Genomic DNA, 25,443 nt, shown 5'->3' with positions numbered 1-25,443 from the left:
TTTTTTTAATACGTCTTAAAATTTCGGGGGGGGGGTCCGGACCCCCTGGACCCCCCCCTTCGCTACGCCACTGTCAGGGGCCTTGCAAATTGCAACCTTGCGTAGCCGCAAACATGTATGAGATGAAGAAGAGATGGTAGGGTAAGGGTAGGCCAAATTCAAGATAAATCATAAAGACTTTTCTTTTTCTTATGGTTTTTCTTTTTTATCTCGAAGGAGGAGTAATGGGTCAAATCTAAAATTGGGGTAAAAAGCGTGAGAAGAGAAAAATATAAAGGCAATAATCAGGTGAGCATGAGCAGACATTCCCCCACCACGAGGAGGCGGGGCGAGACGCGGCGGCAGCGTGGTGCGGGTGCGGGCGTGGAGTGGCGGCGAGCGGTATGGAGGGGCGGCGTGCGGCCGGCAGGGAGTCAGTCACTGGGAGTCTAGCGAGTGGGACGTATCTGCCACATCCTATTAGCTACTATGGATTGCAGCGTCGACCATCCAAGGTAGAGATCGACGAAATTATAGGTATTAGTTGTAAAGCCAATTAGAAGTTTATTTATTGTTTTAAAATTGTTTTTATTTTTTTGGATTTGAGATACTAGGGTTATTTTGGTTGTGGTCGTAGGCCATGGTGTCACATCAGGTAGGTACAGTCATTAGGTGGGCATACCGCTATGTGGTCCCTTGGTGTGCGATAACGATTTAGTCCATGTATACCTGGGAATTAAAAATCTGAATAAAGAGTAGTTTCGATACGGCTAAAGGGACGACTTTATCCTTACTCTGCAGACAACCCTTTTCTCTAGGCACAGTCCTTGTAGCATTAGCTAAATAGGTAAATTAATATGTAATGACCAAATTATTATGGGAGAAATACATACAAACATATTTTAGGATTTAAATAGTTTTGTAAAAGTAATAATGTAAGTTCTCAAGCAAGGGTCCACAGATGTAAGGGATGGTATAGTATACCGGTTTATGTGGATGTCGAATTCATTTTTCTAGCCTTGTGACTGGATAGTCAGAAGCCAGTCAAGGGCGTCGATGATGATATAGTCTGGTTACGGCAGGGGTCCCCTGGACATTGTTATTCGGGCTATGGCCAGGATGAGTGCCTACTGTCTTCAGCAGATGGGACTCTGGTCGGACTGCAGCAGTGGGCAATGTAGAATTAGCATCCTGATTCAGGATGCTCTGCATATGATCTTTGATCAGATGCCACAAAAGTTTTCTTGTGACAAACCCTTTAGGATTGTTATACCCTCTAGGTATAACGATGATGATAATTAACTAACAATAATGTTTGCTCTTCCGGCTGTTTCAAGTGGGCATTTACATAGACTCCAGAATGGTTTCTTCAACATAGATAGTGTTTTACTAATGTTTTAGTATTATCTCTAAATTAAATTATCCAGGCCAATGTTGTATGTTTTAAAATTGAAAATTATGTTTAAATTTGTGGCAAACTATCGATGATCGTATTGATGATATCCACATATAATAGATTTAGGCAATCCTATCTGCCATTCAAGATATATCACGAATTATAACGAAAACAAGAGATAGGCGTGATTTAAGTTAAATATAACGTTTTCACTAATTAAAATCATTGTTAAAACACACAGTTGATATTGGTTTATTCATCTTGCTGGTGTACCGAAGGTAAGGCAAATAGATTTAATTCTGAAACCGCTTTTGTAATGGCATAGTCAATTATTTTACGGTGAATGTTTCACACAATTACAATATTAAACTTGTATTAGTGTTGTAAACTTGCTTGTTATCAATACGAGCACGGAAAAATTAAGAAAAATAAGCTGTGTACAAGCTCTCAGCGAAAAGTGATAACAAAATACTTATCAATGAAACATGAGCCTGCTGCTCTTACTTCGATTACTACTATGTATAAAGCACGGCTCTCCAACTCTGGCTGCATTCTTGCAAAAGTGTTATTATATAACTTCATTTATGGTACATTTCCTAGACATCTGTCTATTGTAATATTTATCGCATTGTGAAACCTCTTCCACCAGCGGAGCTTGAATGGTTCACAGACGGCTCTAAATCAAAAAGCGGCACAGGCACTGGGATTGTGGGAGTGAGACCATGTAGGGAGCTGGTGGTCCCTATGGGTCCGTATCCAACAGTTTTTCAGTTGGAGATCGCAGCCATTATGGAATGTGCTTGTGAGAATCTTCGTCTGCAATATAGGAGCAAGACGATTAATATTTTCATGGACAGTTAGGCAGCACTGATGGCGCTGGACTCTTGTGTGATCAAATCCAAACTAGTTTGGGATTGCTATCAAGCCGTTTCCTCCCTTGCCAGAATCAACAATGTGACCGTTTGTTGAGTTCTGGTCATGGGGGGATCCCTGGGAACGAAAGAGCTGATGCCCTGGCCAACCGGGGCTCAGTGTCAATTATGAAGGGCCCTCAACCATTCTGCGGTGTTTCAAGGTGTGAATCCTTTAGGGCTGTCTCGAAATGGGTTCGCGCGGAGCATGAGATAAGGTGGAGGTTGCATCCGGGCTTGAGAATGAGCAGAATGGTATTACAGTCGCCTTCCTCCAGAGTGGCGTCGGACCTTCTCTTGTTAAATAGATCAATGTCTTCTCGGGTTACTGGTCTTATCACGGGACATGGTCACCTGAGGAAGCATCTTCACAGAGTCAGCATCCTTCAGGAGGATCCGCTCTGTAGAATATGTGATGAGCAGGATGAAACTGCTGAGCAGTATGCCATCTTTGGTAGTTTGGGCAAGGTTGGAGAATTTCCCCAGGAGAACCTGATAGGTTGTTTTCGGCGGTTTGTGGAACTGCTGAAATCATAGACTGGTAGGCCTCATGGTGTGTTTCTGGGGTGCGCAAAAAGCCCTTGAGGCTTAAGTGCATGGCAGTAGGCCGCCCCAAGGGGAGAAAAAAGGGCAGGAGTTAGTATAAAAACCTCTGACACGTGCATCTCTGCGTCTTTTGAGCGTTTTTCCGATTCTAATTCTTCTATAAATCTGTGTGGAATTTGCGTAAGTTGCTCTTTTATAGTCGAATTACAATTTTCATATGGGAAGTTTCTTGTCAACTAATGTTATCCCTCTTTAACAGGGATTATTGTATTATATTGATACAAAGGGGAATTAAGAAGATTTGGAAATCACTAAATAAGTAACACAAGATTTTTAAAGTTGTTGCAAGTATTGTTTAAGTAAAGTTTTCAATTTTAATATTAGTTAAAATACAAAAGAAATTACATGCAAAAGAAATTTAGTATCCAACCCTCAGAATAAATTTAATACATCAAGGTATCAAGTATATAGTAAATATTTTTGAGTGAAATATAGTTAAATTACAGTTTTAACTTTGACAGTAACAGGTACACACATGGTACAAAGAATTTTACAGTGAGTTTTTAGTTATATTTAGCTTCGCTTATAATAAAGAAAAGTACATTTTATGTTGAATTAAATTATAAATTTTTATTTTGTTTGCAATGTATATGAAAATTAAATTTTTAGTTAGATTTTAATTTTGAATCAAGAAGTTAACTTTTATTTTATTTTTTTGTTAAGAAAACCTTTTCTTGAGAAAACTTTTAGAACAAAAGTGATTGAGTAAGCATTTGGGAACTAAATGTAAATATTCATAACTTATAAGGTTAGTTTTAGCTCAGTTGAAAACCATTTTGGTGTCAATGGCATTTTACTCTGTTGATGAGTTTATAATGAATCGCTAGGACAATTAAGAGCACAAAAATTCACAAAATCGTAATGCCGGACCTGTAAACTGTAAGAGAGAGGTTTTTGAGTGGGTCATTGTAAGCAAGAATGGTTAGGTTAGATTAAGGACGGTTGTCATATTGTCTTTTCACAATAAATGATATTATTATTAAAGAATTGTTATTTTATACCGATTTAATTTGAGGTTTATTAATAAACAATTTTTAAAGTAATTCAAGATGGTATTCTCCTGTCTTCCATATAATATATAGAAGAAATACCAAGAAATAATTTGAATATGAAGTCAAAGAAATTGGGGTATGGGTATTTAGAGAGTGTGTGGTTATTACAATGTGTGTAATCAACAATATGCTCCTGAGTCACAACTGACTTCAGCTAATTTAAGGTTCACTCTACTAGTTAGTTAGTGGTATGTATCTTGGTTAGTTCTATCTCTACGTCACATTTAGTCCTCCATACACTTAACGATCTGTTCGACGTTTGATTTCGTCTGCTGACCAATCGTCTTGAATGTAGTTTGTGAACGATTGCTCTTCACAAACGATCCAATTGGTTGTAGATTACATTGGTTAAAACAAAGAATTGAGGTTATGATTTATATTATAAACCTCAACTTAACTAATATTGTTGCCAATCCCCACACACGTCAGTTTTCATCATCAGAGTGGTAATGGCTGGACGACAGCTAGTGGAAATTCAGTTTGCCGATCAACCCTTTGTCTGAACGATTTCCCCGCACATGTGATAATCGTTAGGACAATTTGAATCGTTCAAACCAAATCGTGCAACAAATTGTTACGTGCATGAGGAGCATTACGTCGTATTGTTTTATAGTCCAAGACTACAATCCAACGAACATGTGATGGCGTGATTTTATTTTTTTGTTAGGTATCATCTTAAGGTAAACACAAAATATTTAAGAACCCGTTTTTGATTACATTGATTATGTTCACATTCTAGCGGAAAATAAGGAAGGTACTGTTCCGTAGCAGTGTCTACTTATTCACTTCTGTAACTTAAATACCAGATAACTTTCAGATGCATTGTTCACACTTCCACAAGACTACAGTCAAGATTGACATTGATCATGGAAAAGTGTGTATTTTGCGTGAATTTTTGGCTCTGGGAAAAAGTGTGTGTATTATGTGTTATAATAATATTTTGCCCATGGAATTTTTACTGGGGATGGGTCGATTCCAATACTCAATTCTGCTAGATTCTGATACCAACAATATTAAGAAGGATTATTTACTATTACCTCTCAACAGTGATGTTCACTCATATGATACCAGGTCTAAAGGAAACATTTTGTATCCATAGATCTAGATTGCACCTAACCTCCAAATCATTTCCTGTAACTGGTATGAAATATTTTAATAAACTGCCAGTAGCCATTAACACGTTCACGACGACGTGACCCACCGGTGGGTCACGGGCCCATTCGTAAAAGGACGACGTGACCCACCGGTGGGTCACGACGGTCATTACAAACATGGACGTCGTGACCCACCGGTGAGTCACGTAACAATGCGTTTCTGTATGGCTGTAGATTTTTATACAGTCAAAGAATTGGCCGTTAATGTTAACCACGTCCACCAGGAAGATTGTGGGAACATGTAGGCATATCAGGAACACGTTTACTAACACAGTGATATTATAGGATTTAAAAATATAAACACTAGTATTTTTCATGTTGCCTATATGGACAACGGTTTATTATAAAATGCAGCATGTGTAATATCAGAACATGGATTTAAAAAACGTTATTAACTTTGAAAAACATAGTAAGATATATAACTATATGGCAAACAATGCAGAGTGAGTAATGTTTTTACAATTTACTTGTGCTTAGAGTTAAAACATAAGATACACATAGAAGGAAAATTAGGACAATCATTGCAAAAATGTAGTGACTTTTCTTGCTTTCTTCCTCGCCTCACTAGTTCCAAGTCTGTCGGCCAGTTCACTATAACACGGCAGACATCTTTTGCGAGAAGTCCGGGCAGGTCCTTCCCGCTGAGATAGTTTGTGGGTCAACAAAGGCCGCCTTCTTACTTCTCCATCTGGTGCACGCAGAGCCGGTGTTTGTATTCTGTTGGTCACTGGGCTAGCAATCATTTTACTTATAAGTGCTAACCGGAAGCCTAACATGTCCATATGGTCCTTTTTAGGTTTACCGTGGTTGTATACTACAAGTGAATTAACCACGCTTGTGCCAAGAAGAAGCTCAAATGCTACTTTCATGTACCACCGAATGGTTTTTCTGAGAGGGGTATAATACGACGACAGCTGGTCAGAAACATCAACTCCCTTTTTGGCTCCATTGTATGCCAGCACTGCCGACGGCTTTAAAATAGGTTGTCCTTTGCTATTTTTTCTACCAGTGTCTTTTAAAATCCCTTGGTCTTCTGCACGGGTAGAATTCATGAGGACACGCCTTTTATCTTTCCAGAGTATAACTTTGACTCCCCTTTCGTTTTGAAGAGCAGATACTTCGCCTCTTTTGATATTTTTCTTGACGAGCTCTTTTGGATTATTGACCCTGTCTGCACGAAGGGTGCACATAAGTATGTTCTTTTGTGGAGAAGAAATTCTGCGAGAGGAACAGAATTATAGAAGTTGTCGGCAAATATAGTGCGACCCTGAAGCAACAAATCAGAAGCTAACAGAAGTATTATTTTCTGGGCATGTCCTTCATTCCCTGTAATATCATTTGTACCTGCATAAATTTTACAATTGTACGTGTATGCTTTCACCAGAACACAACTTGTACACTTTGATTCCATACTTGTGTGTCTTGTTGGGGTTGTATTGCCTAAAATGAAGGCGCCCACGCCAAGGCACCATTGTTTCGTCGATGACAATGTTTTTCTCCTGGCTTCATAACTGATTGAAAATTTTTGTTCAGCATATCAACAATTTTCTTAATTTTGGCAAGCCTTGGCTCTGTTTCTGCTACTTCCTCATTGTTAGAAAAATGGAGGCATTTGAGAAATTGCCTCAAAACGGTCCCTTTTCATGGTTTTTTTTAATTACTTCATTTTCAAAAAGTTTATTCTTGGACCAATACAGTCTGAGTTGTGGAAGAGGGCATATTCCCATTATCAAAATGATTCCAAAAAAACTTCATAATTTCTATCTCGTCACAGTCTAACCAGTTTCTCATTAGAGATCGTCTTCTTACCTCATGACTTGATAAGTAATTACGAGCGTTCCTGTTGGTTTCAGTTACTATTAACTGTAAAACCTCATCAGTAAAAAACTGCCTGTAAACTGTCATGGGATCGCTTCTATCAAAGTCATACATCAAACCCTCGTCTCCAGTGAAAGGGAAATCCCTCTCAGTTAATGTACAGTCACTCCAGTTATCACTACCAGTAGCTTCATCAACTGCAGGAGATGTAGTACGTGATGGTTCAGGTTCGTTGGTATTAGGCCTGCCATTGTTTTGAATACCTACATCATTTGCAATTATCCACAGTAGATTCATTAGATGCAGGAGATATAGTATGTGATGGTCCAGGTCGGTTATCATTAGCCTGACCATAGTTTTGAATACTGGCACCTAAAACTATTTACAGTGTTTACACAAATACTTACAGAGGACAATAGTGCAGTTGTATTTATCGTTTCATCTTCGTCCTCCGTAACTTCATCTTCTGATTCACTATTCACAGAATCCGATGGAACATACTCACTTCCAGAGTATTGAAGTTCACTAAGTTCTGAAATGTCAGAGAACAACGCGTCTTCTATATCACAGTCATCCATTTTTACCAGTCACTTTGCACCTACAATGTTCACAAACGAAAATAAATGTAAACGATGTGAGACCACGAAGTACAACTGGTGTAAGTGAGGTTAGAACAAATAAATTACATTGTAAACAAATGGAGCAAAACGATTGGAACAAATGGAGCAAAACGATTGGCTCACGTGTTATTTGGCGCCAAGCAGTCTGGCTGAGCACGAAACGGAACACGTGGGGCTATGAGAACAGCTGAAATACAGCGTGACTCACCGGTGGGTCACGACGCGCCTTTGTAATACAGTATTTAGAATACGCGTCGTGACACCCCCCCCCCCCCTCACCGGTGGGTCACGCAAAAAAATTTTGAAAATCATATGTTTGCAATTAATATTTTTAGTTTTCGATGACGCATGGCCTTTTATATAGTCATAACAGGCCTCTTTGTGCGAAAATCTCAATTTCGTCCACAGGTCAGAATTTTATACTATACCTAAAATGGCGTCGTCATATTAGAAACTGCAGTAAATATTGGTCGTCGGTGAACGTGTTAAGGTAATGACACTAAATAAATTAAAACTGTTGCCAAGTCTTGGCTTGACACTCCTTTCTATATCTTAAATGAATTTTGGGTTATTATCTAGGCTAATACAGTGCAATCTCGCTAATCCGGCAGTATATCGGGATTGGTAGTGTCGGATTACCGAAATTGCCGGATTAATGGATGTATGGGTAAAAACGTACGAAAAACATACAAATGTACATTGAAATTTATTAGAAACCAGTTAAAGTATAGTTTAACATAAGTAGAACGCAAAAGTACAATTGGAAAATAACTAAATACACAATAAAACGTAATAAACAAACAGTACAGTATGCCTAATCTGGCGGGCCGGTGAGTCATCTGTGCTTGCAGTGACATGAACCGAAGGGCATTGACCCGACCCGTCATCGCTCGCACAGTGCCGGATTACTGGACGTGCCGTATTAGTGCACGGCCGGATTATAGAGACTGCACTGTATTTCATCAAATTTATAGAACAACTATTGTAATTCTAATTTTATTTCCTCTTTCCATTACCCGATTGCATGGTGTGCAGCATGTAGTTTTTTCATAGTGCCTAACTTATAGCATGGAAGCATGTTTTCGTTAAGCATTATGTAAGTTATTATTACATTTTAACTGCTTTCTAGCTAACTATATTTTATCTTAAACATGTATATTTGATGTAGCTTATAGCTTGTCTGTTGAATGGCTTGAATAAAATCATTTGAATCATTCAACAGAAGTACTTAAAATATGCTTGTAAAGTCAAGATTTCACAACATCAAGACTAGAGCAGGCCGTACCATAATAGTGTAATGACATTTGAGGTGATGTTGCCATATCGCTGCTAACAACCAGCTGAGTACACTATGATGTGGCTATGTCTTAAAAGAGTAATACATGCTTAATTTACATGTTCTCTGCAAAATAGATGAATGAGATAGTGAAATAAAACACAAATACATTTGTTAAGGTAACAGCTGATGGTGTTAGTGTATAGCAACAGAGATTTTGAGATGGATCTGTAATTTTAATACAGGTAAAACCAGTGTTGAGTGTTGGGTATAGAGGGAGGATTCAGAGGGTATCATTCGTATTTTCTGTATTTATATTGGCGCATTGTTTTGGTTCTGGTGAGTCTATTTGTGTGTGTATATATATATATATATATATATATATATATATATATATATATATATATGTACATTATATGCTAAAACCGTATCTCAAATTTATCTAATCGCGAATAAAGATTATTTATTTTTTCCCAAATTTTGGTATTATAACTAACCCATATGTTTTTACGTTCATGGGATATATTCTGGAAGCCCAATTTGTAATTTAGTATTCCTGTTATATTTTTTACTGGGAGGATATGACTTGTAGTTTTAACAATATAATCGTTTCTCTGAACATCTGCAAATTCCTTTGAAATAGCGTGGTATTCTTAGGTTTGTTTTTCCCTCTAAAGGATAAATAAATTTAAAAGTAAAGATAAGAAAAAAGATTCTTTAGTTTATTTATTTATTGTGCCGAACAGATTTTATATATCAGCAAAATTGAAGTGTCGTACCAAATAATCCTGCACCACAGATCCTGATCCGCAATGCTAGACTGCAATCCATCCTATGATAGCGCTGTGCTAGTAATTGTTTGTTCCCTTTATTTTCTGAAACGAATACATATATTTTACAAACATCATAGAAACTAAAATTACATATAGGCCTACACGATACTATGTTGACACATTGAAGACACAGAGATATAAACAAGTGAGCATAATAGAGGTGTATCGATGAATCGTTGCCGAATTTCTTGCACTAGCAACAACATTTTCTACTCACACAGTATTTGTATGTATATATCACATTTCCTGCAAGTACAGCTGGTGACAAAAAACTGTCACCATGGCACTCGGAGTAAAGTTAGTATAGGTAAGATAGTATTATAGTTGTTTACATTTCATTTTATAATGGACTAGACAATCGTAAATTTTCGACTGGGAAAACACGGAATTTAATAAAGGTTTTGAGTAGTCACCCTGTTTTAGAAAAGACCTGTGAACAATACAAGAGCATAGCATCTTTTTCATGTAAGTTCTGAATCAGAAGGCTGATCATTGGGTGAATGGTACATACTAATATCAATAACATTTTTGCTACCATGGACATGTGGCACACCTTAAACTTATAGAACAATATTTTTATCACCCAATAACATTTTTTCTTAGCCAAAAGAGATATGGAAGCATTCTGGAGTGTGTTTGGTGGTCTGTTTGTAACAAAATCATTAATTTTGCTGTTTTTTGTGTTCTAAAGATCGTATAATTATCGTACCCACAAAATTAGCAAGCTCCTTTGCAGCCTTGGGTGGAGGGAATAGCCCTGTCTGATAGCCTGTTTTCGAGCCGAATCAGTACAGACAGCCCAGGATGACACTAGATGACCAATAAAAGATATCTTTCCTTGACCATAACTTTTCCATATTTACAGTAAAGCCACCCTCTTGCAACCTAACTAAAACTTGTAGATGAATCAAATGTTCTATAAAATTCTTATTGTATACCACAAGATTATCCAGGTAGTTAAATACAAATTTAAACTTACCATCATGAAAAACTGAATCCAGAATATTAGTGATGATTTGAGTCCCCACAGCTATTTGGGACATGGTTAATTGGTATAAATTCCATTAAATGCTGAAAAAAGAGATAGGTCTAGAATCAGGAATCTGAGACTATAAACTTTGTTGAAGTCGAAGTTGGAAAATTATTTGTCCTTACTGAACCTTGTCAAATGTTGAATACAAGGTTGGGAGAGTTATGGAGTTCGGATTTCTGATAATTCAACACCAGTTTACATTTACCATTTGGTTTTGAAGTAAGGAACTCAACTGGCAAACCTCGAACGCAAAGGCTGTATCACTCCATTTTCTAGAAGATTTGTGTTGATACTTTCCAATCTGGGTGGGACAAATTTATAGGGATGGGGTCACACAGAACAGGTGCTGCTAAGATCAATCTCATATTCAAGTAGGTTTGTGACATTTAACTTTGACATCAACACCTCAGGAATCTGCGCTCAAATTTTCCGTAGCGCTTCACTTTCGCCAAGTGTCATATGCGATAACTGATCAGGCAGGGAGGCCTTCTCCACTTCATGGCCTATGACAGCTCCCCCACAGTACTTTTCATCAGAAAAAGGTATAGACAGACAACTTGCCTATAAAAAAAAGGACACTGGCTAATTCTTGGGTGTAAAATAAAATTATGCCAATCTTCAAGATAAAATGCAACAAGATAAAAGGAAGATCAAAGGAACCAATTGGTTCCTTTCTAACAAAAATGTTCTAACCCAAGAATAACCATTAATTTTTATGTTTTTATTATTAAATTTTTGTATATTAGACGTATTTAATTTAAAATTTCACTATTTTCATCTCCCTAATAACAAGACAATTTTATTTAAATAGAAACATTTCTATTGGCTTTAAAATGTGAGTAAAATTTATGATGTCGTAGGTGGGCATAATTTCCCACTTGGAAATGGAGAGCAGCTTGACATCAGTGGACCTGGAATCAGTGAGGCCACCCTCTTGCATGGGCAGTCTGCTGTCACTGACAGCGTCTGTGAGCGAAGCCGACAAGCGTAGGCACACACAGCGTTCACTATTGGCTCGCCGTGCACTACACACAACTACTGACAACAGTCTCAGCTGGCACAATCTGGATAGTATCCGGCCTCCTGAGGGCATGGACGAGGTGATGCAATAAACCTCATTCTCTTCCGTTTAAGTTTATCTTGCAATTTAATTTCTTTATTCTGTACTTTAGTATTCTAAAAGTATTCAGAAATTTTTACGAGCATTACTGTAGGTAATTTTACAGGTGTTACCAATGAATTTTGACCACTAATATGTGGATGTATTGTAGGCATAAATGTTGACTTCTTTATTACTGATTTTTTTGCTTCTCAATAAAACCATCAAATGTATCGCTGAAAATTTTATATAAACAGAACTTCATAATAAATGTCCGCCAGAACTTATACCTCCAATCTAATAATATTGGACGGATGGTTAACCTTTTTAGCATGAACCTGCAAGGGTCATGTCAGATAACTAATGATAACTTCACAAAACTTCGTATATTAAACAATATTGTGATCTTACTTAGTTAATTCTAAATGAAGTGCTCAAAGCTAAGCATTTTCTGCGCATCATTTAATATCGATTGACAGGGTGGTAGCGTTGTGGTGCAAGCAACTACCTGAACCTACCACAAAGCCAAGACAAGTTAATTAGATTCTCTGATGGAATTTAATTCATTATCATTTTTTTAAGCAATTTTATTAATTTATTTTATTTGAATAACATATTTTAATATAACTTTTATTTTATAATTTTATTGTTCAAGTTCAAATTAAAAACTTGATTATAAAGTAATAAATTAACTTTTTTGTACACTAAAATGAAATCGCTTACTATTTCTGTAAAGCCCAATTAAAAAAATTAAAAAAACTTTGAGGGTTGTATCAAAGTTAATTCGATTTCTTAGTGTCCAAATTAATGAAAACATATGTTATTTTTAAAATATTTATTTTTATTACATTTATTGCTTGCTTAAATGGTGTAATAAAAATAAACCAAAATAAAGTTTTTGATGTAATTATAATTACATACAGTTGGTACATAATTATAATAGTTGGTTTGATAATAATTCTATATTAGTAAAAAATAAATGTAAATACAAGATAATGAGAATAAATTTAAAAAAGATGCAAAGATAAATAAAGGCACACTAAAATTGACTTGAAGTATGATACATTTTAAATAAATTTTTGATGAATTAATTATAAGTACACAAAGTTATAATTATTATAGTAACGACAGAGTGGTCACCCAACCGGGAATAAGCCGGGAATTTAACGGACCGGGAAAAACCCGGGAATAAGCCAGAAATTTTTCTGAGAAGCGGGAAAATTGCAAAATTCCATCTCTAAGAAGTTATTAAATCAAGACATTATTTGACAGCTTTAATCAATAATGTATTAATCTCTAAACATCGTATCATATGCGACGTGGATCGTGAAATTGTGATTGAAGATCGACATATGTTCGCGAGTTTCATCTGAGGGTTGCCTCCACTAGTGTAATCTTTGTTAGTTCTACTCCTGAGCCACGGCAATCCCCTCACCCCCAAAAAAAACACGTAACAATCAATGCATAGGACAATTTGAAATCGGCGGCTGTTCCGGACTTCGGCACTAAACGAGGTACGCATTAAGCGGTTAAAGCGGCAGAGTGGTAGTGACCACGATACAAGTGGCTTTTATGTATTTAAGTATTATTCAGTCGTCGAAGTAGGGCTATAAACAGGCTTCATAGTTCGGTTCGTTGAATAATATAATATGTTTCACGGTTTAAAATATCCTGTTTTTTAGTACACCAGAATTTCAGTTGGGAGTTTTACCAGGCCTGATAAAATACCTTTTGGAGAAGAAAATAGTGGGTAAGCTATAAGAAGTAACGCCAAGAAAGGCGCATTGGTTTTCGGCTTTGTGTTGGAACATGTTGCACAGCAATATAAAAATGAGCTGAGGGCTGAGCGGCAGGAGAAACATTTATTGTCCAGAATTGGCGGCAGATACGCGGCATCGTGTGGTACCGCCCTGCCGCTCACGTCTGTCCCCCAAATGTAACATTAAACCTTAAAGTTGCCGCTTGATCCAGCGCTCACCGCCCACCACTTAAGACTTGTATCGTGGTCGAGACCTCAGTTGGTCTATGAATGATTGCTCCTCGCACACGTTCCGATCGGTCATCAGATTACATAGGTTACGAAGAAAGTTATGTTATGATATCACGGTCACATCCAAACCTCGACTGAATTTCGTTTACACTGGCAAACAATTGCGTAAGTTTTTTGTTCGACTGTAAAAATTGTGTCTCAAAGGGTTGAGATAATTGAGCTCTCACGAGCGCTGCCGCAACCAGTGTCGGACAGTTGTTTGAAAAAACTGAAGATCTGTCTCTCGACTATTAAAATTTCAATTATAAAAATTGCCGAGACATCACTGCCGTGTGTGAACAGAGCCATATTTCGAATTGACTCTCAGAACATCCAGTGATACAACTGTATCAAGTACTTGCGACAGTTCTCGTGAGTAAAATTGCTTATACTGATCACATTATGCTACAATAGTTATGCAAATTCTCTTGCAACTTTACTTGCCAGTATGAACGCAACTTAATATTGTCACCAGTCTACAGACGGCAGACAGTGAGCGACCAAATCAACCACACACGTCAGTTTCGTCGTCAGAGCGGAATTGATTGGACGACGGCTGGAAATTGTCAGTTCTTCGATCAGCTATTTACCTGAACGACTTTTCCGCACACATGACGATCGGTCGGTCGGACGATTCAAACGGTCCAAACCAAATAGTCCAACATGTATAAGGAGCCTTATGTCATGTTGTTTCAGAGTCTATGATTATAATCTAACGAACTCGTTTGACGAACCACAGCCTTTCGTGCGTTTATTTACTTTGTAGTTGTGTTTTTTCGTGATGGGGTGATTCTATTCTTGCATTATATTAAAGGCTGACACAAAATATTTAGGAGCCAGTAATTAATAACATTAATTGTGCTCGTATTCTGGGTGCAACTGTAGAAGGTGCTATTCTGTACTAGTGTCTATGTACTTATTCTACAGATAACTAACCGCACTTCGGTAACTGCCGTAGTAGATAACTTTCTGATGCATTCTTCATGTATTGTCTGTCAGTAGGATATATATTAAGAGCCACGGTAAATTCACGGGACTCTAATCAGGGCTATAGCCAACGATGCGAATCTGGAGAAGCGTTTATTATGCATGAATTTCGGACTCTGGTAAACATGCGTAGATGTGCGTGAATTTTTACTAGGGATGGATCATTTCCGATACCATATACCGCGGCTCTTTTCACTCAATTCCGATAGCAACAGAAGTACTTAAATACACTTGAAAAATCATGTTTTCACAGTATCCTATTGATATTGGGAAGCTGAATAAAAATAATTCTATTCGCGGACGACTACTGATCTGCAGTACCCAAATTGCCGATTGCTAAAACGTGTTAGTGCTTTCCGTACGAAAAATTTATATTATACAACCAAATTAACAAACTGATGTAGTTTAAAAATAATGTTTTAGCTATAATTAGTATTTTTTATATTTATTTTGATGCATCATCGAGAGTCTGCTCCGTCTATTTGTGGACAAAAACTATCGGCAGTACGCAAATTACTGATTGGTGACACGTGTTTTTGTAGTTCTGTGTGTTATAAAAACTATGTAGAAAAATGTAGTAACAAAATACCAGGATTTATTAATGATATTTAAATTGATGTTCATATTTCTATGTCTATATTTGTCAACGCCATAGTGTCTCCTTGTTCTATGCGCTGACGTTAGCTCCTCAGCGGAAAACGGGTGATTACTCATTTTTCTTTTAAGTATATAGTCTTACTTTGAGTTGTTGTTCATAAAAAGATTTTCTATAAATGTAAATATATCCATAGGCTACATAAAAATGTATGCACGTACATGAAATATATTTTGGAAGCTCATTTTATAATCTACTATTTCTATAATTTAAAAGGAGAATCTCTGCAAACTACTTTAAAGTAGCGTGGTATTCTTAGACTTGCTCCCCCCTCAAAAAAAATAATAAATTGATTAAGTAGACTTCAGATGAAAGTATGTGATGAAGTATCATATGGACCGACCTTGTGTACCGGAAGTTCGTCCACCGCAGACCTCTGGCCCGCAATGCTGGACTGCAGTCAGCCAGGTAGCGCTGTTTTGGTATTTATTTGTTATCTTTGTCTATTCCATATTCGATACATGTATTTCCCAAACATCACAGAAAGGAAAGTTATTAGGTATACACGATGTTTCGTCGACACATCGAAAGACACAGAGTTATAAACTAAGCAGTTTAAGTAGGTAATAGCGATAAATCGTCACCGATTTTATCGCGTATCGCTAGCGACAAAGTGCTAGAGCACCGCAGCTTTGTGGCGTTTCTTGCGAATACAGCTGGTGACAATAAATCATCACCGTTGAACTCGCGTAAGGGTTAAATGCAGTATTGCAGTTGTTTGGTTGAAAATAGACTAGAGAATCAAAAATTTTCAACCGGGAAAAACCGGGAATTTGAAAAGAGGTTTTGAGTGGCCACCCTGAACAATAATAGTAATGTTGTACTACTTAAAGAATTATTAAATACTAATACAAGATAATACTTTGCTATGGTTGTGTAGTAAAATAAAAAATACTAATCAAATATAACTTTATAAACTATATATTAAACTACGATTGAAGTCACATTTCAAAAGTAGACTACCTTACAACAGTGACTAATAGCGAATTATCAGTTTACAAAGCATCTTCACAGCTGCTGATTGACATGAGCATTTCTGCTTATTGTGCGCTTGGTCACTGAGAGTGCGTCACTGACAAATAAACAAAAGCTTAACTTGAGACTGTCAACGGGTGTTTGATGAGTCAGGCTGCACATTGTGTCACACTATAACACCCTCGCGTATTTTGATAGACTTCTGTAGAACCAACGTTAATATAATGTTTTGTTCTTAGATACCGCAATATATTCCACTTACAGCGTGCAAAGGATTAAATAAAACTCTTTTTAATCAATTTTATTTTGATTTATTATGTGTTATTGTAAACTGATTAACTAAACGAGTAAACTTTAATGTATCTTATGTATGTTGTGCTAATGGTGATCCTGAACAGGTTTTGGAGCTGGAGAACAGTATTCTGTCTTGTGCAAGCCTAACGTCAGAGGTGGCGGACTCGCCAGCAGTGTCTCCTGCCAACTCAGTCAGCGAGGATGTTACTCTAGCTGAGACAGACCAACCATCATCTCTCACCCCTCGCCTCACTCCCAAGATGAAACGGCAGATGCTTAAGGACAGGTAGATTTGACATTTTAATTTACTACGGTCAACTGAATTTTCAATACTTATTTTTTACTGCTTTTATAGTTATACTACATAAAGTTTGTTCGTAGGAGTTTTTTTTTCATACGAAAAAACTCTCTTAGTCTGAAATATCTTATCATTTCCAGGTTATTTCCTAATGGTAGGTGCTGTTAACGGGTTGTTGTTAATTTATAACAATTTAAGCAAATTTGAAGTTTTCAAATATATATGCGAGCAATAGAACATCTTGAATTGTTGTACTGATCCAAATAGTTTTCTAGATTTTTCACTTTTAATTTGTTCCAAACCTTTAAATAATATTGAAAATCTTTTTCAGAAATTTTCTCATCTGTTAAAACTGAATAAAAATCCTGAATTTTTAATTCTTCTGTATAATCAAGTTTTTTTAACATTAACGATACACTCTAAGGAAATATGCCTGAAAGAATTTTAAAGATTTGTTTCTTCATTATTTGGTTGTCTTTCTAATATTTAATTTAAAGTTTTACCATCTTTTTGTATGTTTAAAATTTTCTTTTTTCAAATTTTTTAGCAACTTTTCAATGGATCAAGCCATAAATCTAAATGTATGTACAAATGAAAATTTTATAAATTCTCTTGTTTTTCACCCTCAAATTCATATCCATAGCCAGAATGACAGAATGATTAATATATTTTACATCTATATTTGCTGTTGGATCAAAATTTCCATATTGTTTTGTGAATTCTTTATGTATAAATGAGTGTCGTAATTTGACACATTATGACGATAAACTGGAATATTTTGAGGACATTTTTTATTTAAATTACAAATATTGTTAGCTCTATAACATAAAGGCTTGTACATTTTATTTACCACATTTGAAACGAAATGTAGAGTAAAACAGTAGGGAATATGCTTCTGAGTCTTAGTTGTTGGATTTTGTGGATTATTTTTACACGTCGTAAATTTTTCTAAAATACTTTAGAAATCCATTTAAATCACATAAGGATGAGGAAATTTCTTTAGATAATTGAAAAATTTTGTTGTTTGACCTGGATATGGCATTATTGCCTTAAAAACCTCATGAGTTTGACAAATTTTTAAATGATGTTATGAATTACAGTATTTGTAAAAATGTGTTAAACATAACCTATTTTAAATTTTTTTCTGTGTATGTTTAGATATTTGTGAGAATAGAAGTTTATTTAAGTCTGTTATACAAATATAATGGGAGTTTTCTTCTTATATATATATATATATAAAACAAATCAATATTTAATTCCAGATCATAAATTTCTGAAATTTACATTGGAACAGTACTGAGTTTTTTATCATAACTATAGATATTTATTAATATTTTCTGATAATTATATTTTGATTCAAAGCTTCGTTTCTTAAATAATTTTACATGTTTAAATGACATTGGGTAGTCCAATCCAGAAAATATTTCGTTTTTTATAAATTTTTCATATCTTTTAAATCTGTTAACATGAGTCCCGGGTTTTTTAATAGCACATCTAATAGCATACATAAAACAAAGATTGTCTTTATTTTGAATATTCATATTTTTAATAATTAAAGCTTTTGTAAATTTAATTTCTCTAGGTAATTCTCAATATATGATGCAGCATTTAAAGAATCATGTTTGTTCGATTTTTAAATCGTTTGAGTGCATCTTTTTAAAATACAATCAAATTCTTTATTTGGTTAGTTATTTTGCTCACAAATAAAACTTTTATCAAACTGACTCAATTGAAAATGCATTTTAGTAGTTTTAGCTTCGTTATTAACTTATTTTCTTTCATATTCACATTCTAATCTTAATTTATCTTATTATTTTTTTTCAACATTTTTTCAATCAATTTTTAAATTTTAGCTCTTTCAGATGCTAAATATGTGGAAGTAAAAATCTTCACCTAAATTTGAAAGAACATATTCTTTAAAATACCCTTTTATAGATGATAATATTTGGCTATATACAATATTTTCTTCGGATTTCGGAAGAATTTTTAAAACTTTATGATTTCAATCACAATTTTTAGCAATATTCACACCATTTTGAACAGGTAAGAGTTGAATATATTTTGTATTTCTAAAGCCAAAATAAATTGGCATTTAAAAAATATTTGTATACGTTTTATCAAAACTTTTCTCAATAAGCCATCAATTTTTCAAAAAGAAAGTTTTTCTGCAATATCTTTCAATTTTTCAAATTATTTTGATTTTGTTTAAAAGATTATTTATGATTCTTCAATTGTACTAAACTTAAGTTTTCATAATTAAAAATGTGATTTTCATTCACGAAATAATAACACTTTCTATTTTTTTTTATTCTCTATTTTTTTCTTAGAATAGTAAGAAGATCAAAATTTTTCTTTATTATTTTTTTATCACAAAATTGACTGTTCAATTTTTTTCGTTTGACATTTTTTAAGAAAAATTGTATTTATAAAATTATGTGTTGAGAATAATTTACAGATTATTTTTTTACAGATTCTGAAAATTAAAAAATGTAGTCCTTAGTAATTGAAAAATCTCTTGGTTTTCCATAATAATTTTTATAATCATAAACATAATAACCTAAATAGTTGAAAAATAAAATAAAATCATCCCTAATTTTATTATCTTGATTGTTGAAATATTCAATTCTATAATTTCTGTTTGCATATAAAAAAACTATATAAATGAACGAAGAAGCCTCTAGGATCAACTGTTATAAATGTTCAGAAAAAGTAGAAATTATTAACTATTAATAAAACACATCTAGTTGTAATTTAATCTTGTTTGAAAGACCTAAACCTAAGTAAAAGAAAAATAAAAATACACTAACAAATCTGAGAAATATGCTAAAACATTGCAATATGGACTTCTGGAGCAAACAACATTTTTAAAAGAATTTAGATCAAAGAACAAATTTTGAATTAACTCTGGAAAACATTGAACAAATAAATTAGTTATTTTTGGGTAATATTATTGAAATATGTAGTGGAATTTCTAAATTCATATCAGGTAAACCAATAAGTAGTAAAGTTAAGTATAAACAAAATACTAATACCTAATGTTATTTAATCTAATAACAATAACCAATTGTTCAATCTTACTAATTACTATTCTTACCTTAATACAATTTGTTTCTATAGTAATTTGTATAGCCTTTAATTATTTTACTAACTCCATAAGGCAAGAGAATTTAAGGTTTATTAAAGTGACAATGTTAGTATATAAAAAGAATGTTATGGTGTTCATAAAATATGTTATATGTGTCCATAATTTGAAATATTTACAATATCAGTATTCTGTTTTTTGCAAAATCCTAGCATCTGTTGGTATAAATTTATGGAAATTATAGCAATGATTATGATTAAAGTAATAAATATTTTATTTTTGTTGCAGGTTTAATACATACACGATCACAGGAGACAAATCAAGCAGAGACAGTTCACTTGATGCAGATATAAACTTGGACTCGGAAGGAGGAGAGCCACAGACAGAACTCGCTGAACAAAAGTCTCCTGGAAAACCAAAGAAACTTACACCGAAACAGAAGCGATTGGCTGACAAAGAGAGATTCCGTACAAGGACATTAGGTGATCAGCAGATTCCTGTCCCACTCTCTCCTAGAGAAAGGCGTTTAGCTGACAAAGACCGTTTCCGAACACAAACATTAGAAGGACCTGCAGTCATATCCTCTGAAAGTCAACCAGAAATATCTACAACTGTAGTCCAAGAAACAACCGTGAATGATGAAGCTATTGCTCTGCAAGACTGTGAAAGTGGTGATGAAAAAGAATTTGCAAATGAAGATGAGAAAAGTGATGATGATAAACCAAAACCAATAGTGGTAAAACCGGCAGAAGTGAAATCAATTAGAGGAAGAAAGAAGGCTCGAAGTCACATTCCAGTTGTCAACCGTAGCCCTGCAAACAAATCAAAGTCACCCAAACCTCCAGCACCTTTACAACGACAAGGAACTTTCACTAAAGATGAGCCTCCAACTCCTCCAGTGACATCTGGAATCCCAGTATATTCCAGTGTTAAAAAACAAATCCCAGTTAAAACAGGCTTGAAGAAAAAAACAACCAATATAGCAACTCCCACTACTACTACAGCTACTACTACTACTTCAGCATCAACTCAGGCAAAGAAAGTAGCAACCAGTGTAGGAAGGGGACGGGCAGGAAGTTTACCCAGGAGCGATCCTCCTCAGAAAGCAACTGGGGTGAGATCATCAAAGAGCAATCAGAGTTTGAAAAGTGAAACTCTTGGAAGCAACACAAGTCTGAGCTCTGGCGGTGCCAGGTGGAATAGCAACTCAAGTTTGAATACACCTGGAGGGAAGAAAGAAGCAACCAGTAAGATCGCTAGTCTCTGGAAAAAAGTGGAAGATTCAAAGAAGAAAAAGGAGGCTGAGGGCAAAGATAAAAGGGTTTGGATTGGTCCGAATGCCACCCATCCACATTCCAAACAGGTAATGTGATCTGCTACAGTACTAGATCTATATATAATGCTAATCTTTGGTAATCCCTCCATCCTACCTCTTGACTTTTGCTTGGGATTATTCATATAATAATCCAGCAAGAGCTATTTTTGGAATTCTGTTGTGATTGATGTTTACATTAATTTTAAAAGAAAATTCATTCTGTTTAGGGATTTACGTAACAAATTATGAAATGTTACATTAATTGTTATATAAAACTAATCTATACTTAAAAAACATTAAGAAATGTCTTATTTTAAAATTGTTATGTAAATTCTCATTACAGTTAATTGGAAATGTTTTTTCATTGTTATTTCATACAAATACTTTTCAGTGCATTAAATTAAATCCTTTTTTTGTTTGAAATTATTTCCTCATATTAAAACTATAGGTTGTCAATGAAAATTGTAATTGATTGGTGTGAATCGGTTAAGTTTATTATTGAATAAAACATTCTTATATCGAAAACCATTTGTTTTTTAGTTATTGGAAAGTGGATTTCATATGAAATTTGATTGAGTGGTAGATCTACATATGAAATTAAAACTAATTTCCTTTTAAAGAAATGAGGTTCCTCATGTATTATGCTATATTCATCCCAATTCATACAATTATCTTTGGACCAACAACTTTGGGAAATGTTTTAATTTTTGTTTTAGACTCTTTCATGTGTTTCCTTTGTGTAGTTTCATTATAATTTGTAGTGGTCTTTTTGTGTTTTAGTTTATAACAGTTAGTGCTGCGTTATTCAGTTTTTTGGAAATAGTATGCTTGTAGTTGCCTTGTAATGTTTGTTGTAATCCCTGACTTATGCTTCTCACAACATTTTTGGTATGATTTGATAATTTTTAACGCAGATTGTAGTTATGTTGTCACCTATCGGTTAGTTATCCATATATATATATATATATATATATAGATATATATTAAATCTGACTTTTGCCTTCATTACTCAACAAAACATTTCACTGATAGGCAGGGTTTAACACTTTGAGTGCTGGCCCTAAATGACATGTAACTCTGAAGAATGCTGGGCGTTTTTGGTGGTTTTCAAAAATTTATTTAAAAAAAAAGTATTTAAGGTATGAGAAAAATACTTACATACCTTAATTCAGCTTACTTTCGTCTTTCTTTTAACGTGAGATTTTTTGTGGTTTTTTTAAAAACTACACATAAAAAATGTTTTTTTAAAAACATATATTTTTGGAAAAAAAATTATTTTTTGAGACAGTTTTTTTATCTAACTTACTAAACTAAGCATACATACAATTATTTACAATGACCCATTTACAAATATAACTGTCCTTTGAATAATACAAATCATGTTTTTATGTTTTGTAGTTTTTTGACAAAAAAACTATGCCGTCATATTGATGCGTCGGCATCACTTTCGCTGTCAGCACTGTTTTCAGCATCTGTAACATAATAATATACTATGTAAAATATGAATATATTTTTATTTTATTCATAAGAATAAAATATTACTTGTATAAAGTTAATTTATTATAATACAAATTATAGTTTGATTCACGAAAACAATAACATAACCAAAACTTTTAGACTAATGTTTATATGATAAATAGACTTACTTATTCTTACCTGAAGTATGTGTCTAATCTTCTTCCATTAAATCAGGATCAATGTCAGAATCGTCAAAAATACTATTTACTCCAATAAAATTATCTTTATCTAATACATCACTGATCGCAACGTCGTTCAAGCTGCGAGAATCCATGATTGCGACATCGACTGCCGGCTGCAACGAACATCACGTTAGCGGCACGTAAACAACGCGAGCGAAGTTGCTTTGTCATTAAGCTCATACAATACATCTGACGCTTTCTAGCGGTGAATTGTGTTACTAAAAACCCAAATAACATTGTAGAGTAGGCAAAACCCGTTTAAATACGGACAATGTAATATAATACCAATTGAAATGACAACCACGTAAAACTACGGGATTAGCATTCTTCGGAAGTTTCGCCGTTCCGTAAAAATTACGGGATTAGCACTCTAAGTGTTAAGTTGTGATCGCCGAGAAAATGTGGCTTTTGAGAAAAGCTCTCACAAAATTGTGAGAAAAGTGATAAAGAACAACTAACTGAGAAAAGTACATAGCATTTTGAAAACAAGTTTACAGTGTTAAAAATGTAGTTTTTGAATTATAATATAGGAAGATATAATCTGTCATCACATTTAATTTCATGTATATGAAATATTAGACACTGCCACTGACCGACGAACTGTCTCGTTGGAACACGCTTGCCTACTCTCTGATCAAGAAGTTTAAATACCTGAGTTTGAACGTTAACCACAAACTAATAGAGCTAAAATTACGGAAGTTACATTAAAATTTAGCTTGTTTATTTCTGCGTCTAGATGTATAAAGCAAATTATTTACAAACAATAACCAGATTTTATGTCTATAAGAGTGAAACAAGGTATCGGTTTTTGGTACTTTACTAGTAAACTGCAGTTTTTCAGGCCCATATGAAAAAAAGTTGATGGAAAATGATCAAATACATTAAAACAATATTTAATTTATTACAGCTTCTTCTTGCAGTTAAGGCCGCGAGTGCACCTCGCACAATCGTCGCACCGCCAACCGCGATAAATGAACAAAAACTGTGTAATTAAAATTATGTCTAAAACTATACTTTTAAAATTATTTACAAAAATAAATGAGCTTTAAAATAAACATAATAACACTATAATCTTAATAATGTGACCAATGCAGAGTTTCTTTTTAACTAAACCTGGTTAAGAACAAAAGCTAAAATGGTTATTAGACAAAAAATTTTATCCATATAATTCAGAAATTCAAAAATTACATACTTTAAATTAGTGCACTTGTGCGTATCTTGTATAAAATTTTGGTCTTAACACGTTCACTGCTGAATTTCAGCCCACTACGTACCCAATATACTAAAATATATTTTTTGTTTAAACTTAAGGTTAGATGTTTTCTTGTAGACTGGGGATCGTATTTTGTTGATGTAGCTTGGAAAAGTTTTTTTGGCCATTTTTAAAACTGGAGGTCCTGGGACATCACGCGCACACAGCGCCCGACTTATCACTATCACTTGCGCAAAGGAAACACATTTTGTCTCTTATGTATAGAATTATTGTCAGAAAGGTAAAATATATTCAATTGTAGCCCGAAAAAGGGGCAATTATATATTTAGGCGATTTATAAAACGTGAGGTCCCGGGACCTCACGCGCACATAGCACCCGATTTGTCACTATCATTTGCGTGCAAAACACATTTTGTCTCTTATGTCTAGAAATATTGTGAGAAAGCTAAAATATATGCATAACTACATATTTACAATTATATATACATCCCTACCAGCCACCCAAATGTCCTGTATAATTACATATATACAGACTGTGGCTGTTGTGGAGTTTTTCTCTCATTAGATTCAGAACAACATTTGTGGCGTGCCCTTTTTCTCCCATATCGTCCAAAACTCCACAGTAAATTAAAAATGTAACCATAAATCCATGGGGATCGCACAATGTATACAACTTGATTCCATACTTGTGACGTTTATTTTTAATACAACGCCACAGACTCGCCGAGCACAGGAAGTGTAAACTACAGGTGCCGAGAATTCAGCCGAGCCCATACAACAAAACAAACATAACCTCAACCGTCCCGTGCAAGTGCCAAGGACACACTAATGAAAGAAAGAGGTGATGTGCACATGATGTCCCGAGACCTCATGCGCATGCGCCGGACCCTCCGCTTGAGGTCCCGAGACCTCACCCGCAGTAAACGTGTTAATAGGATTACAAGTTTTCCTGGTTAGGAATGTTCAAAATTGCATTTTGGTTGAAGACACCTAATAACAGCATCATTTTTCGTTCTTACTGACATCAAAACTTAAATTTAATGTTTGTAAACAATTTGCTTTGTTTGACAGAAATAAATATTTCAGATTTAACTCCCGTAATTTTTGCTCATCCAGTT

The 25,443-nt window shown here is 34.7% G+C and overlaps 1 protein-coding gene across 2 annotated transcripts in view; it reads left to right on the top strand.

The window, feature by feature from the left end:
* Positions 1–25,443, top strand: part of LOC124369250 (adenomatous polyposis coli protein-like) — a 182,286-nt gene that overhangs the window by 150,715 nt on the left and 6,128 nt on the right. For both annotated transcript variants that reach the window (XM_046827142.1, XM_046827143.1), the window contains 3 exons: positions 11,539–11,778; positions 16,822–17,003; positions 20,386–21,460. In XM_046827142.1, coding sequence (XP_046683098.1) covers positions 11,539–11,778; positions 16,822–17,003; positions 20,386–21,460 — 1,497 coding nt within the window. The remainder of the gene's footprint in view (positions 1–11,538; positions 11,779–16,821; positions 17,004–20,385; positions 21,461–25,443) is intronic.

The sequence above is a fragment of the Homalodisca vitripennis genome, chromosome X (assembly GCF_021130785.1).
Source record: "Homalodisca vitripennis isolate AUS2020 chromosome X, UT_GWSS_2.1, whole genome shotgun sequence".
Lineage (NCBI taxonomy): Eukaryota > Metazoa > Arthropoda > Insecta > Hemiptera > Cicadellidae > Homalodisca > Homalodisca vitripennis.
The sequence above is the reverse complement of the archived record's forward strand: the minus strand, read 5'-3'. Positions and strand labels throughout refer to the sequence as shown.